The 17,301-nt window shown below is 36.6% G+C and overlaps 1 protein-coding gene across 3 annotated transcripts in view; it reads right to left on the bottom strand.

Moving 5' to 3' along the window:
* IMMP2L (inner mitochondrial membrane peptidase subunit 2) overlaps positions 1–17,301 on the bottom strand; it is a 481,592-nt gene that overhangs the window by 462,384 nt on the left and 1,907 nt on the right. For all 3 annotated transcript variants that reach the window (XM_064447510.1, XM_064447503.1, XM_064447497.1), the window contains exon 2: positions 6,707–6,844. In XM_064447510.1, the coding sequence (XP_064303580.1) occupies positions 6,707–6,841 (135 nt within the window). In that variant the 5' untranslated portion in view covers positions 6,842–6,844. The remainder of the gene's footprint in view (positions 1–6,706; positions 6,845–17,301) is intronic.

Genomic DNA, 17,301 nt, shown 5'->3' with positions numbered 1-17,301 from the left:
ACGGCAGAGGAAGGAAGTAGCCCATCACAGGGCTGTCTTCATTGGTTTTCGCTGGCGTTATTTCAATACAAATACTCCTCTTCTTAGACAGAAAGTATTTAAGAGTAATCCTGACTAAAGTCTTTTGACAGCTTACTTCTCAACAAGCTTTTTCAGACTCTTCAAATACAATTACAGTATCTCCAAGCTGACCAGCAGATGACCTCTAATTCAGACTCTAGACATATTTAATAAAGCATGGTATTGAGACTAGGCAGCTCATCATTTATAAGTATGATAACTGCAATATTTACTAAAATTTTATTTTTGTAAAAGAGGTTTTCAGCGTTCACCTTGCAATACAACTTGGCCCCCCACATGTACCACCAGACATTCACTTCTGAGATTTCCCTCCCCAGACTGATTGTACCTTTGATGAGCAAATCAATGTGGGTATAGGACTGAAATCAACTGTTCTCAACACAATTAATTACACAGTGTTAAATTTCATTGTATTTTTATTCAGTAAAACTATGCTCCCAAACCAGTATAGATAGATTTTATTTTTAATTTTAAAATCTATTTAGAAGTGCTGATTTCTCTGTACTATAGTTTCCTCAATCACCTTGTCTTTGCTAGCCAGATCAGTTGATAAAGACCTTTTTCAAATGGGACTTGTGAAAAACTAGCTTCTTAATGTGCAACAAAAAAAGTAATGTGCTGGGGTTCTGAGTAGGTGTAATTCACATGAACAGTACGGAATATGAGAGTTCAAAGGAATAAATCGGGGGGAGGGAAATGACACAATATGTTTAGCTAAAGTGCAAACAAGGCTAGTTACATGTTGAGCTGTGGATTGTAGGGCAAATTTATAGTCAAGCAAGGCTGCAGATCAAAGCAGATCACATTAAAATACACAGAAATCTGGTCCAAGTCTAAGCTGTAAGTACATACAATAACACTCGTTATTTTATTTACTAGAGTCTATGCATTGCAAAAGCCAGATAAATGAAAACTAGAAGCTAATGATTTTTTAATCAGGACTTTCCAGAATTATTTTCCACCTTCATAGTGTCTTCCACCAAAGGACAGTATCTTCATGTACAAATTCTTTATATACAAATTCACAAACAATTAACAGTCATACTCATTTTAGCAAATGCAGGTACATAAGGGCCACAAGCTAAGCATGGTACTAGATATTAGGCAAAGAAACAGATGTTAGAAAGCAGGAATCATATGTATGGTATATTCTCACAAAGTAAACTGCTTGGTACTCAAAAGTATCCACCTTAAAAGGCCAAAAGACAAGGTCAAAACAAATGGAAATTTTAAACCCACTGCTCCAAGAGATAAAGCATTTCACAGCTGATATTTAGAAAAGTTTTACATGAGTGTTCACAATCTTTTCCTTGCAACTAAGTCTAGATCAACTTCATCTTACAGAGAAATACACCAGGTAGTTACAGTATTGCCCTCGTTGCATTATCCTCGCTGACTCCTACTGTTTTCTGTATTTAAAAAAAGGAAATGCTTTAGAGTTTAAATACATGCGGATATTGCATAATCTTTTTAACCCAAAGCACTCTTAAATGTAATGCCATATTGCTTGCTATTTTAAGCAACACATTGCTCATGTGGTTTTGACATAGAGAGTGGATATCCGACTCATTACACATTAGAATTATGGTTGAGAGAAATATGATAATGGAGAGAATTTTTTTTCTTTCCCACAAAACAACCTGACATATTCAAAATGCACAGACAAAAATACTATTTGGCAGAAGAAATATAAGTAAAACTAGGAGACAACTTTCATTTTACATCAACAATTACAGTTTTCCGTAAGAAAAAAAAATCACCTAAATCGTTCAGCAAGTCTTTCTCTAACGTAAATAACATAAATTGTGATTCCACAACAAAAGGTAGAGAAAGAATTTAATGCAGTGTGTTCAGAGACAACTTATTCCCCATGACATTTTTACTAGTAGTAAGGTCTCAGGTCTAGCAAAACAGAAATACAGCTTCTGAAAAAGCAGTCAACAAAAAGGCTTCACAAGGGCTCTTTATTTTTATAAGAAACAAAATAATACAGGGGCTTCTTCCATCCTCAGGCTTGAAGCATTCTAAGTTGTTTGCCCAAGTTCTTGGCATAATAGCCTGCTACAAATGAGACACACAAGTCTTAATTTAGAACTGTAGTGCAGAAGTCAAAAACATTCACTCTTCCCAATTACTAACTAATCTAATGCTAAAAGCATGCAAACTGAGATCCCCAGCCATATGATGAAGCCTCACAGGACATGAGGTTCCATAAGTAGGAGGGTAAAAGCATGCCCTTTTGCTATAAATAATGATTAACTTGATAGTTGTTATGCTGCTAGTGAATACCAGAAGGTCACAACTTACTTGCTTACAGCTTGGGGAACAGAAAGAATATTCACATGAGCTCACAGGCTTAGGTACAGTAATCCCAATAATAAAGTTAGGAGAAACTGCCACAGAATAATTACAACTGCCATTATGCATAATGGAATAGAACATTCAATAATGTTTGCTGCTGAAACAAGTGTGCTTTGTCAGAGATCGTTGGTCAGGCTACTCGCTATAATCCTTGGTATTGAACTGTTTGCAACAGAACTTGCATACAAAGTTGCACATATGCTGTCATCTTCCATCTCACTTGAAAACAGTCCATTTGGTTTAATGAATTTACAAATTTATATATCCATGGGGGGTTCCTTTTTCCACATCATTATGTAGGAAGAGTTCGTAATAGCAGACAAGCAATGAAACTCAATAGAAAAAAAATGGATATCAAGATGTAAAAAAGATGCCCGTATGATAGCAAACACGTTAAAGTACACATCCAGCATTACAAGAGGAGCAACAAAAAATCCACAACAGCCAATTAAGAAATCATGGTACCAGTTATTTGTGTCACTTACATTCAGTGTTGTAAACAGATTACAACTCACTTGAAACCTACCATTAACGAAATGCTAGATGAGCACATCAATCTGTAAAATCCTAAGCAACAAAAAACACTTCACGTGAGGATTGAAAATACAGTAATTGTGCAAAGAGAAAAGAAGGTAATGAAATTATTAAAAAGATGTTAAAATTATAAACTGCAGTACTTCACTGCTATTCCCTATAGGTTAGAGTTAATACTCAAACATACTAAAGTCAGCACAAGTGAAAGAATTATGACAGGTGGCTGAAAGCACTGTAGAAATACAAAATCATCTTGAGACAATGAAATGCATGAAGTCTGTATTAAATGACTAAAAATAAATCCGAAGATTTGTATTTTCTTTAGAACCTTTATGCACTGTGCTTGCCAGGGTGTCAAAAAGTATTACCATAGTCAGTAACTACGAAGCAGCAGTGCGACTGGTCCAAAACAAAAACAGAAAAGGGGGGGGGAGAGGGAGAATGCAACAGAGAGCCAGGTAGGAGAGGGAGCATGACATAGATTTATTCCTTGCTTCTTGTCAGAACTTTTAATTTCAGGCTTGCACTGGTTTTGGCTGGGGTAGAGTTAACTTTCTTCATAGTAGCTAGTACGGAGCTACGTTTTGGATTTGAGCTGAAAACAGCACTGATGATACAGAGGTGTTTTCATTACTGCTGAGCAGTGTGTACACAGAGTCAAGGCCTTTTCTACTTCTCAACCCACCCACCAGTGAGGAGGCTGGGGGTGCACAAGAAGCTGGGAGGGGACACAGCTGGCACAGCTGACCCCAACTGACCAAAAGGATATCCCACACCATATGGTGTCATGCTCAGCATATAAAGCTGGGGAAGAAGAAGGAAGGGGGGACGTTCAGAGTGATGGCGTTTGTCTTCCCAAGTAACGGTTACGCTTGATGGAGCCCTGCTTTCCTGGAGATGGCTGAACTCCTGCCTGCCAAAGGGAAGTAGTGAATGAATTCCTTGTTTTGCTTTGCTTGCATGTGTGGCTTTTGCTTTACCTGTTAAACTGTGTTTACCTCAACCCATGAATTTTCTTACTTTTACCCTTCAAATTCTCTCCCCCATCCCACCAGGGGGGAGTGAGTGAGCGGCTGTGTGGGGCTTAGTTGCCAGCTGAGCTGGGGTTAAACCATGACAAGGCTCAGCAGGAGCCACAAGGATGAGTACACAAAGCCAGCTAGTTGTCCATTACAAACAAATTCTTGTGAATCATACCATATCTTCCAATTGAAACAATAAGATAGCATTGGAAGCATGTGATTGATGGATATTATGACTACATGCTGACTGAACTTGACTCTCCCTCATACACATAGCTTTCAGAGACATTCCACATAGATCACTCTTCAGAGAACACAGTAAATAGATAGAATTGCAATGCAATGACCAGTGCTCCTTCAAGCTACTCTGCAAGAGAGGGATATATTCCTTGCAATTATGTTCCTGTCAGACTTAGTTAGGTACCTAATAAATCTTGGCAAGGAAATTAGTATCTTATTAAAAGCACTAGATAGTGCTTTTTTGTAGTCTGAAAAACATCCATAGGCACAGAAGTTTAAAACAAACTTCCATTTCAATGCTATATTCCAGAATAAAACCAGAGAGAGAATTTTACAGACACTGAGATGTCATTAAAATCAGAAATGTCAGATTTCAAGCTACCCATACTTCAGTCAACAAAGGAAATGTTTAGTCAACAGACACATCAAGGGAAGAGCTTAGATTTTAATCACTCACTGAAAATATATTGCTTTCCCTAGCCACTATGAAGCGTGCATATCCTTCTTTGTTAGGTTGAATAAACCTGAGCAAATGACTGTAGTGTTTTTCAAATCTTCCATGGATAAACCACAGTTAACTATATGCCCTTCAAGTACAGGAGCAACACTCCAGAACAATACCAGAGCACTCCCTGAGACTTTGACTTCAAAGGAAACATTAAACTGAGGTCTTGATCAAAAGGACTCAATAGACTTGTGGAATAGGAAAATCAAAAAAATTTCTTTCCGCTACTGAGGTAAAACTATCTAAAACTATCCAAACATGAATGGATATCAAACAGAACTTTATGCCAGACACAGAAAATACCAAACAGTGAAAGGCTGAAAAAACAACAACTCAAGAATTAAATGCTCAGGTCATGCTCACTAGTACCAAAAAAAAAAAAAAAAAAAAAAAAGAAAAACCCACCAACACCACAAAAAAAACAAACCCACCCAAACCCCCCCAAAAAATACAAACAAAAAACCCACCAAAAGCATAAAATTCAAGATGCTTCTGTATCTTGAATTCTGGATGGGGCTCTGGATCCCAACAGAGGCAAAAAATGGGGAGGTGGAAAATGGGTGAGTTGTTATTTGTCTGGCTGATTTTTTATTTATATAGATGCTGTGTTATATATTTGAATTTCTCCTGTCTGAAGGTAGTGAAAAGAGATTGAAACTCTTTTTCCCAGTTCCCCACTCCTCTCCTCCTGTGTAGAGCAAATTTCTGGTTCTGCAACTGTAAGCCCTGAGATTCTCCCACCTGTGACTGGTCATCCATGATATGCAGAATAACATTCGTGAAAAGGGCATAGGTAACTTATGTTACACCTAACTTCTGGTCTTAGATTGTAGAATTACTGGAGTACAATGATTTTACTTTGGTCCCTGTTCTTGAGGTAAGAGGTGCCTTCTAGACCAGCTGAGGTTTCTAGACAAAGGTAAAACACCAGGTTACAGATTGCCACCAAAGGCACAATGCCACCTTGCCATTCCCAACTCCCCATCCCATGCTCTTCTGTAGCATTAAACACAAAACAGCCAGGCCCACGTTCTAGCCCAAGTTTTGTCTGCATGAATGCTGCATAATTCAAACTCCAGCAGCTCGTCTTGATTGCTGTGAAACCTTTCTTCAAGGCTCTGAGCTTACTCAGATAATCACAAAAGAGGGCTTGGCATCCAAGAACCAAATCCTTAGTCTCTGCTAATTGGAATGTTGCAACATTGGAACATTGGAAAATAAGTTATAGTTATCAGTGGTGATGCACAGCAATAGGCAACGCATATAAGTTAAAATACAAAATAACAATATAAAAATTGCCTAACTATATTACAACATGTATTTTTCAAGTCCCAATAACAGAGGAAACAAAGTAGCTTTTCACTATGGTGAGTATTTATCTTCTACATGTTACACAGCCTATTTATATTTATTTGCTTACACTGTATAAACATTCAGTATAACCAAAGTAAAAATAGTGAACTGATATTTATGTCCTGATAAGCATAAGTATTAATACTTGCTTCATACCATTTTCAGTGTTCTTCACTGAAATGATGCTATACTTGTTTGTAAGAGCAAGTATAGAAAGAACCAGTTTTGCCTTACAATTACTACAATACAGCTACTAAAAATTAATAAAGCCTCTTTGTGAGTAATCAATTTAATCCCAAGAGACAAAAGGTAGTGCTCAAAAAAAGAAATCTTTATTTCTAAATGACTAGGAATAATCAAATAAATATATCTTTATCACTACTTATCTATATATTTTCCCTTTACTGAGACAGAGTGCTGGTACATTTTCTCAAAAGCTTTTCTTTTCACATCATAAAGGTATTTGTTTAACAAAGACAAAATTAAACCATTCCATGCTACAATGTAGTTATTTAATAGCAGTGAGAAGAATATTTTCTTCCACCCTGCTTTTGCCAGGGGACAGTCATTTTTTAATTTCCTGATGCACAAAACATATTTCCAACAATACCTGCATTGATGCTCCTTCCACCCTTGCTACACAGGCGACTCTATCCAGGAAAGTCACCGTTACGGGAACAGCAACAAAGAAACCTTTAAAAAAGGCTTTAATGTATTTCTTCCCCAAACCTTGAGCCTGTGCCATAATCTGAAAAATAAGAAAAAAAATTGGAAAAAAGTGGTTATAAAACAAATTTTAAGTAACAAAAAAATTGTAGCAATTCAACAAGGAGCAGTTAAAAATAAATGTATTATATTATCTGTTAGGGTGTCCCAATAGCTGCAGTGAAAAAACCCAAATGTGTACATGAGAATGAAAAAGAACAGAAATCGTCATCAGAATTTAAAAGTCTAGTCCACAGAAGAGAGCCTGATACTTGACATTTACCCTTTAGCTAATTTTACCATTTCTTGTGATCCTGTGCTAGCAGAGTTACTTGATAAAAATGACTCAATGATAACAGTTCCGCTGAGCAAGAAGCAAACTGATACAACCAGACAAAATCCAATTATATATTTCTGAAAAAAAAAACGCATCAACTAGAATGAAATAACCAATTGCAAAAAATTCAGTTGGAGTTTACAGCCAAAATCTGGTCACCAGCAGTGTTCCTCAGGGTTCAATTCTAGGGTCAGTTCTGTTCAATATATTTATCAATGATTCGGACACAGGAATTGAATGCACCATTAGCAAGTTTGCTGATGATACCAAACTGGGAGGTGCTGTTGACTCTCTTGAGGGACAAGAGGCCTGCAGAGGGATCTAGATAGACTGAAGCATTGGGCAATGATTAATGGGATGAAATTTAACAAGTCCAAATGTCAGATTCTGCACCTAGGCTGGAGTAATGCCAGGCACAAGGATAAATTGTGAGAAGAGTGACTGGAGAATGGCTCTGCAGAAAAGGCTCTGGAGGTGCTGGTTGACAGCAGGCTCAGTGGGAGCCAGCAGTGTGCCTTGGCAGCCAAGAGGCCAAACCACATCCTGGGGTGCCTCAAACACAGCATAGCCAGGCGGTCAAGAGAGGTGATTATCCCGCTGTATTCAGCACTGGTGTGGCCTCACCTTGAACACTGTGTGCAGTTCTGGGCACTGCAATTTAAGAAGGATGTGAAGGTCCTTAAATCTGTCCAGAGGAGGGCAACAAAGCTGGCAGAAGGGCTGGAAGGCATGTCCTGTGAGGAGCGGCTGAGGACTTTGGCCTTGTCTAGTTTGGAGAAAAGGAGGCTGAGGGGCACCATCATTGCTCTCTACAGCTTCCTGAGGAGGGGAAGGGGAGACGGAGGTGCTGATCTCTTCTCCCTGGGATCCAGTGATAGGATGCATGGGAATGGCTCAAAGCTGTACCAAGCGAGGTTAGACTGGACATTAGGAAGCATTTCTTTACCGAGAAGGTGGTCAAACACTGGAACAGGCTTCCTAGAGAGATGATTGATGCCCCAAGCCTGCCAGATTTTAAGAGGAATTCAGACAGTGCTCTTAATAACATGCTTTAACTTTTGGTCAACCCTGAATTGGTCAGGCAGTTGGACTTGATGATCATTGTAGGTCCCCTCCAACTTAAAATACTCTATTCTATTCTATTCTATCCTATCCTATCCTAAAATTCTGTAAATAATTTTCTCTCCTTACACAGGTAATTACTAACTCATGACCCTCAAAGATGGATTATATTATGTAAGGGAAAGCTGACTATTTGCAACACATTACCATTTCTTCATTAAATATTTTCACACATAAAAATGCACAAATGCATTATTTCCACACTTGTGGTAACTGCAAGCATGTAAAATCAATTCAAATTTTCCACATATATCATAGGGACACGCAGTAACACAATGACTCTTTGTTCACTAATACATCAGAAAGTTAAAAGCATATTGGCAGGCTAGGCAGCTAAGTAATGACACATGGGACTATTCCACTCCAACTCACCATTTATTATGCTATCTCCCATCCATTTATTTAGCCCTGAACCACTGAACATTCTTGAAAAATACCGACAAAGTACACTGAAGGACAAGTTGATTGTGTTAGTTATACCTCTGAAAAGCAAGCGGAGTACTCAGGTATTGCTGCAAAGGTACAAGACTATTTTATGTAACTGCAGTTTCATTGTTTCCACCTAATGAATTCCTGGTAGACCCTGCACAAGATCAGTTTGAGGAGTCCCTGCTCCCTCTATCACATCCTAACTCCAACAGACAGTAATAGAAGCAGAGAACAGACTGTGCCCTGAACTTTCGATTCTTTCAGTGTGTTTGTATTCAAGAACACAATTATTTTACAGCCAAAATAATGGAAAAGATAAATACATGCAGTTTCATTTAATCCTCTTACCAACAGAATGTTTAGAGTTTCGCTATTGTGAAATCTTTTTTTCTCTGTTGCATTTTCAGAAATATGGAAGTGATGAACTATTTGTATGCAAAATACAAATTCAAATCACTCTGATGAAATAGTACTGAAAGCATTATTTCTGTCACAGATATTGCTACTTAATTCCACAAAGGTTTACACTTAAGAGAGGAAACACAGTTCTACAAAGTAAGCCATCAGCATATTCTTCACTAAAATTCTTTACAAATATTGATAGCTTTCCAGTGACAAGATTTGTCTTCTAAAAGTCAGGAACATGATTATTACTACTTGTGACATTCACGTTCACAAGGTTTTAAATCCTTTTACTTTTTTTTTTTTTAAGTGGAACTACTTCACCATAGTCTGTAACTCTTGTTCATAACACACGTTTAGCTAGTAAAAAGACTAAATGTACTTAATGCATGTAATTTGATTATATATTCTTTCTGCACATTTCATTAAAAGATTTTCAATTTGCATCAACAGCTTTCACAAAGAATCTGGAACAGGCTGTGAAACAGATCAAAACCCTCATCAATTCAAGACAAATGTTGAAATGCTTTACTTTCAGCTTATTGTTTAAGAACTCCTTATTGGAACCAACCCACCTCCATTGGCACAGATTTACCTTTTATTCCACACAAAAATAAAATCTCTAAAAATCAGGTGTTTGTCTACTGTTTAACACACTGTACCATTTTATACACCTTAACACCCTTCTCTCAACCCATTGATTCTGAATTTCACCTGTTGAGTATTCTGGCTGGAATTCTACTCCTCTGAGATCTGGTATATCTCGGATTTCCTCCACCCTAACAGCAATGTCAACCTCAAAACACAATTTTGAGACCTTGCCCACAAACATATCCACCATGTTCTCTACAGTCACTCTTTGAGCTGTAAGGCATTGCTTGACAGATGTATCACAATATGATCAATTTAGATTAAAAAAAAACACTAAGAAATCAGACAAATTTACTTACTCTTCAAATTCCTCAAACCTATTTTTCTTTAATAATGAAGCATGAATGTTCACCCTATCTCTTCTACTAAATCCACTGACAGATCTTGTTATAAACTCCTTGCAAAAGCCCCATGCTGGTATCTACAGAAAAATCTAGTATCTGAAGAAAAGTAACTGGTCAGACAATCCTCAGGAGACCAACCATATGCTCAGGGAACTACAAGCTCATTAATAGTGATGGAATCTAGCAGCCACGTTAAACCAGTAAAGACAAAAATGCTACATCCTCAGTCCATTTTTGGCCAAGGCAACACTGGGAGTATTAAGCAGCTGTGGACAAAGCTGGGAGTTCAGGTCCTACTTCTGTGTTTTTGGACACATGCAGCATTACAAGGCATAGTAGGAATAAAGATGAGGGGAAAAACATCAACAGCACCCCTACAAGCAATCGATTTGCAAAGCCACCAACAACTTTTGTGCTGAAGGACTTCTCTACTTGCCCTGAATTTTTTTCCTTTCTTCCTTCCTTTCCTTCCTTCCTTCCTTTTTCCTCCTTCCTTCCTCCCTCTCTCCCTTCCTCCCCTCCTCCCTCCACTAGGCAACCGATCAAACCACTCACTGGTTTTATCTTCCATCCACACCAAGATGAATCCTTCATTTCCAGTCATATGCTACATTCTGAAACTTTCCTCAGCTTTTCCCCAGGACACAAAGTGAGCAGGCCTGTAGATTACTGTAGAAGCCCTTCTTCCCAAACGATAGTGAACATATGCATACACATTTTAAACAGTTTGAGAACAACTACTTAAAAACATCTGTCTATAACCTTAAGTCCTTCCACATAACAAAACAGTGTGAACATTTTTGCCAGGTCTATTTCATAAGCCTTACCCTCCAAACACAGACAAGCATTTACCATAGGATAAGCATATGAACATACAGAGTTGGCACGCAACTGCTGACACAACAGTTCATCATCCAGCTGGAGGCAGAAGGAAGGTTACCCATTGCTCTTTCAGTAAGAGAGGCTTCAAGTTGTCTTGCGTGGCCACAGGGGAAGAGCTTGAATGTAAGCAGCAGACAGTTCGCAGCACACCTTCTACCAGAAACCGTACACATGAATGGATAATCCTCAACTGATAAATACTGTTTGATTAAAATGTGTGGTGATTTCTTCTCTTATATTTAAGTGATCTCAGGAGAAAAGAAGGGAAAAAAGTAATTATAAGCATTTACAGCAGTTGCAAGTAAGAATTTAGGGTAGTAAAGGGTAGACACAACGAAGACCCTTACCATTTTTTTTAAAAACAAATAATTTTCTGTCTGGAGTATTTGTTTCAAAACAAAGAAAACATTTGATAGTTATCATTCCTGGAGATAATGTTCTGCTCTTAGACATTATATTTTATAACCTCAGTGTAACCTAATTAACTATTTTCTTAGAAAACATGTTCAGTTTGAGAAAATTTGTGAAGACTACTGAAGGGAATATGCCATAACTTTCCAATATTTCAATTTGATATATTTTTCTCTATATTATAGATTTTACATTTATATTTATAATATAGAATTTTCCTAGTTTACATTTATTTTATATTTATATTAGATATATATCTATTATCTTTTATTTATATTTTTCTGTATCAAATTAACGAACGGGTTCATTAAAAAATGCATAGTTCTCACATGTACCTATCATTTATTTATAAAAATTTTTATGTCCAACATTCAAAGTGAATTACAAAACTTAACAAGGTTGAAATTAGGTATTATTTCCAAGTCTCTAATCTACTTTATTTTTAGAATCTGAGGTTACAAATTTATTTCTAATGCTCCTTTACATTATGTTTTACTTATCTTTTAATGAAGAATACCCTCCAGAACAGATAGTCAACTTTTTAACAGTGTTAAATCTAACTACATAGAATCTGAAGAAGTGTTGGACAGTAACAGCTAACAAAAATGTTAAGGACAAGAAGCTACTTATTTCATAGGTATATAAAGATATGCTAACAAGTTTGAAAGGCATAACACAATTTCCTAATACATAAATAATAAAAGATGGTAATCATATATACTACTTAAAAATTGAAAATTCATCCAAGTAGTAAATCAGTAAGTAACAGTTGGTTCGAGTGCTTTCTAAAAATAAGATCTCTGTGAAATATCAATGTTTAATGATACTGAGTAGAGCTCTCTGGTATATAAAATTTAAAAGATTTCTAAAGTACCTGTAGATTTTAAAAGCATTACATTTCCAGAGTAAAATTCTGAAATCCAGTGCTATGCCTGTTTTATGTTGGCAGCTAAATATACAGCAGGTTTAAATGTATGTCAGTGGAGCAAGCAAACGATCTTTTGCTGAAAAAAATAATTTCACCACCACATATTTCTGGATCTCTGCCCAGTCAGTGACACCTTGAATAAAATCAACAAATCACAACACTTAAAAGATGGCGCAACAAAATCAAACACATAAAACATAGTAAAAATAATTTAGAGATGCATACACTTATCAGCATTTATAAATTATCCTTGGTTTAGGGGAAAAAAAAACCACAGAATAATTCAATAGAATTGATAATCTTCAAAGCAACAACCTTGAAAACTTGTTTGAAATGGCAGCACAGACAAGAAAAATCCAAGATCAAAAATGCTAGCATATAGCAGGTCAAAGCATTAAGAATTTCACATTGTGCAGCTCAGAGATTAAGGCAGATGGAGCACAGCATTATCTGGACTGAAGTATTTGGTGCACAAAAGGTCCAGGGATTATAATGAGCCTCTCGTGGGTACTACAACATATGGAGCAGAGATGCTATTTAGATAGCTCTCTATGTATAAAATGTTTATTTTTTCTTACACTTGCTTGCACATTAGAAGACACTGTTTATCAAACAGCCTGCAGAAACCCATCAAGTAACATCGAGAAAGCCCCAGGTTACAATATATTTGCAAATCTAGGTACTTAAAAATTACCCGCAGAAGTATGATAGGAAAAATAGCTGTAAAAACAAGGCATTAGCAGTCATCCACAAAGGAAATAAAAGGGCCCCTTATGTGCTTCTACAAGAAGGCACGTGAGGGAACAGGAAGGAGGGAATTACAACCTACATGCAAAACAACTACCCAGCCAAGACTGCTATGTTAGTTTGAAATTACCTATTTGATCTAGATCAGAAATCAGTTACTATATTATATACAGTTCCATAATACTTTGAAATACCCAACTTACCAGTCAATCACAATATGCATTTTTCTATAAATCAATGCCATCGCACTAGAATTCACGTATATATGGTTTGAAAATAAGGAAGGCTTTCGTAACAGAAAATACCAAAACCCATGAATGAGCCCAATTCTGTTGCACCCTATGAAATATAAAATTGAGCACAAAAGCTTTTAAGTAAGACTGGAACAACTTGCAGACAAGGTTATACCTGGTCTAACAACTGTGATGAACAGGATGCTGCTCAGCATAAGGATCTGTGTGATCTTTTTAACATGGGCCTTTTCACCGATCTGTCATGATACAAGGCCAGAGCGAACTCCTGCCATGCAGCCTGACCCTCACTTCCCACTTTAGCTATACATTTCCGTAACTATTACATTACAGTAATTTTTTGTAAGGGTGCAACTACACAGACTTTTTAGTAGGCTAATTTAATTCATACAAATTTCCCAAGCATAGGCTGATGCACATAGATATGGTGGTGATGGCTGTCACAGAAGAATCAGATTAGTCCATGTAAGTTTTTATTTAAAAATACTGTCTAGTTCCAGAATGAGCTCTTATTTACCCTTCATTAAACACAAGCCCATCCTGGTATTATTTCACCATTATGGTGAAATTTCTGTTCCATTAATGTACTTATACACTACACACAAGTTTTCCTCACAATATTCCTCCATCATACTAATCTCTCTGTATTCCCCAGCAGAGTCATTACAAAACACCGCTCTGTCACGAGTTTGGAAACACCACAGATGATGGAAATGACTGTTGTATTACTGAAGCAGCAAATCCTAGCCTCATCAGCATTTTCAGTAGCCACACAGGTATGCTCCGCTCTTCTGTTTCTCCTAGGTTAGTCATTTTGTCCTGATACCTCAATGTTTTACTTGTTTTGAATATAAAGCAGCAGATTTTGTTAGCATCAACTCTGTTATATACCATTTTCTTATGCCCTAGTTTTAATTAAAACAATTACAGTTTCCATGTAAGAGCTCCCATCACTACAAAATATGCAGAATATTTTCCAGTATACCACAATTCAGAACAGCAACAATAAAAATCCAGTTTTGTAATCTTCTCAGAGCTGTATCATACACAGAAGTTCCCAGAAGCAGACAAAAATAGATCAACACAGTGGACCTTCAGCTTACAAACCACATCAAAACAAAAAAGCTTAAACCACAACAATCAGCAACCTCATCTGTCACAGACTTATTACTTGAAAAAAAAAAACCCTGAATGGTTTAATGTAGAACCAATTCTTCTTTTAAGCTAATATTACTACATCCCATCACTGGGATCCATCCCACATACAAAGGCTCAATCCACATGTTGGTTGTGACTGGAAAGAAATTCATATTGCTTATTCTTACCAACGTATTTAATGTCTCAAGGACATGAATTTTACCTTCATAGACAACTGCATATTTCCAGACAAAATAATTCACTCTCAAAATACAAAGCAAAAGCATAAGAAAACGTAACTGTAGGTGAAAGTTACTCTCAGCAATTAAAGTAACAACTAGTTCAGAACCGAGAGTAATCAGTCACCCCTCAGTTCTGACAAGTTATTCCGGATTTTGTTTCATGCATGTAAGCAACTGAGAAAAAGAACAGTCATACCATCACTTTTCTATGGGCATTGCGATACAAAAAAAGGTCAGTAATTGTTATAAATTAGATCTTTCCAGAGCAGTACATGTAATGTAAAGTCTTCAAGTACTATGCCCAGGTGACTGGCAGAGTACCAGTTGTCCTAACAGAAAAGATACAATAATTGTTTTCACTCTTGTTTCTGTATCTTCAAAGAAACTAATACTCATTCACATACATTGTACATAAAGTACTAAACTAGATCAATTTTGGAACACAGGTGAACAATATCACACGTATTTAGCTTCTTGCAACTGAAAGTTCTGTGTTGCCCTTCAGCTTAAAGATTCAATGCATGCAAAGTTAATTTTATAAATTGATTTGAAGTGCCCTTTGCAAACAACTACCAGCTGCTGCTATGTTTTGGTCCTGAGCAGACTGTGTAAATGAGGTGTTGCTTCTAAACTCACTGAATTTGTAGATTATGTTTACAGTAAACAATAGCATAACCTCTGATTTTTAATTCATTTGCACATTTATCTCGCCAATGATTCTTTCAAGCACCATGAAACTGTCATATTAGTTGTGGTTATCCAGAATCAAACTTAGGCAAAACCAAAAAAAAAGGGAATATTCAGTTTTAACCAAAATATATAACATTAGGTATTCATATAACATTGAATAAGCGGCCTAAGAATATCAGTATTCAACTCCAAAACATGAATATTGTCAGAAACAAACTCTTTCTAGAGAAGTTTCTGCATTCAGAACAAATAAGTTTAGTATGGAACAGGGGAGTTTCTTCTAGCCTAATGGAAAATCAAATGAGTAAATATAAACAAGCTTTTCAGTTAAGAATCTTTCAAGAATGCAACTATGCATTGAGTGTATAAGGACAGAATAAAAACTGACAATAATATTTATTATTGTATGAATAAATAATTCCAAAAGAAAGAATAGAGAGAATGTATTTAATATTTGAAAGGTATTTTCCATTTTCAGTGTACTTTACAAAAGCAAATAGCTTTGCGACTACTGTAAAGAAGGCTTTGTGCACACTTTCTCAAAACAGGGGAATTAGAACTGACTCCCCAACGCAATATTCCCAGAAAACCTAGCAGTAAGACCTGATGAACCAACTGCTTACTATCTACTGTCTGTGGAGTATTAATAAACTGAATGTACAAACTAATACACAAAATTGTGCCTTTGAAAATAACTTCCTTTATTTTAACAACTCAGGTTTTATCCTTGAACATTAGAGGTCACTGTGGGACTTTCTAAGAGCGCACCCAGTGTACTCTGTAATAACCATTCACCACCATATTGATTTTGAGTCTGGGATTTGTGACAACTTCAACTGCCATATAAACTTCTCAGGTCTGAGGAATAAATAAAACAACTAATCCCAAATACTCTGAGGAACACATAATTGAAAACTTTATTGAAAAATGCACAGTAAAAGCATCCATAGCTACATTAGAAAAGCAAAAATTGTAGTATTTGCAGATTAATTTCTGGCATCGACTGCTAACTTTTTTCACAAAGCAAGAGACAGATTAGCCAAGGGCTGTTCCCCCATGTACCTAAGAGTCTAAATAACAGTTCAGGAACACTCCAGTTAAAAGTACAAAATCCCTGTGACAGAGCGAGCCGCACACTATACATACAAGGCAGCATCCGGTTTCTCCAGCAGTTCAGGACTTGCAGTGTACATTCCAGCAAATTACAATTGATATTTTCCCCTAATACACGAACAGAATCCTATTTCTCAATTTTAAAGACTAAATAATTTCAGTTGAAAAGCAAACAAAAGACTTCTGCAAAACCACACATGTGCATTCTGCACTGACTGAGACAGGGTTTACAGTGATAACTAAAACTTTGGGGGTTCAGCTTATCCAAACTTTATAATTTATATTATATGAACATTAAAATATATATTTTTCAGCTGAACTTGGTTCTAGAATGTCAGCGACTCACTTTCAAGTGTGAAAATAAATTTATTTTTAAGAGAAAGCATTCTAATGCATAGGAACTAGGATTTATTTATTCTTGCCTTCAGTGAAGATGACAAACCTCCAAAATTTATTTATCAATTAATAGAAAAAAATGTATGATTTGGCCACTAAGTAGAACTCCAAATAAATTTAACTGGTGCAGAAGGATCTTAAAATCGTGCAGTGCAGATAATGCGGAGTATAGAGACATTGTTTTAAAATAATAATGTACTGTTGAACTAAAAGCCAAGCATCAGGATCCAGGTATTCCGGAAGTAGCTGGAAGCTGCAGCACACTGGCCGGCTTCCAGAGATCACAACACAAAATTCCAACTGTGACTACGAAACCATTTGAATCTTAAAATTACTGTCCAGCATGATTCAAATGCTATTCTCATGGATCTTGATACCATCCCCTACTATACCATGGGTATAGTTATTTCCCATCAAT

The sequence above is a fragment of the Phalacrocorax carbo genome, chromosome 1, assembly GCF_963921805.1.
Source record: "Phalacrocorax carbo chromosome 1, bPhaCar2.1, whole genome shotgun sequence".
In the NCBI taxonomy this organism is placed as follows: Eukaryota; Metazoa; Chordata; class Aves; order Suliformes; family Phalacrocoracidae; genus Phalacrocorax; species Phalacrocorax carbo.
The sequence above is the reverse complement of the archived record's forward strand: the minus strand, read 5'-3'. Positions and strand labels throughout refer to the sequence as shown.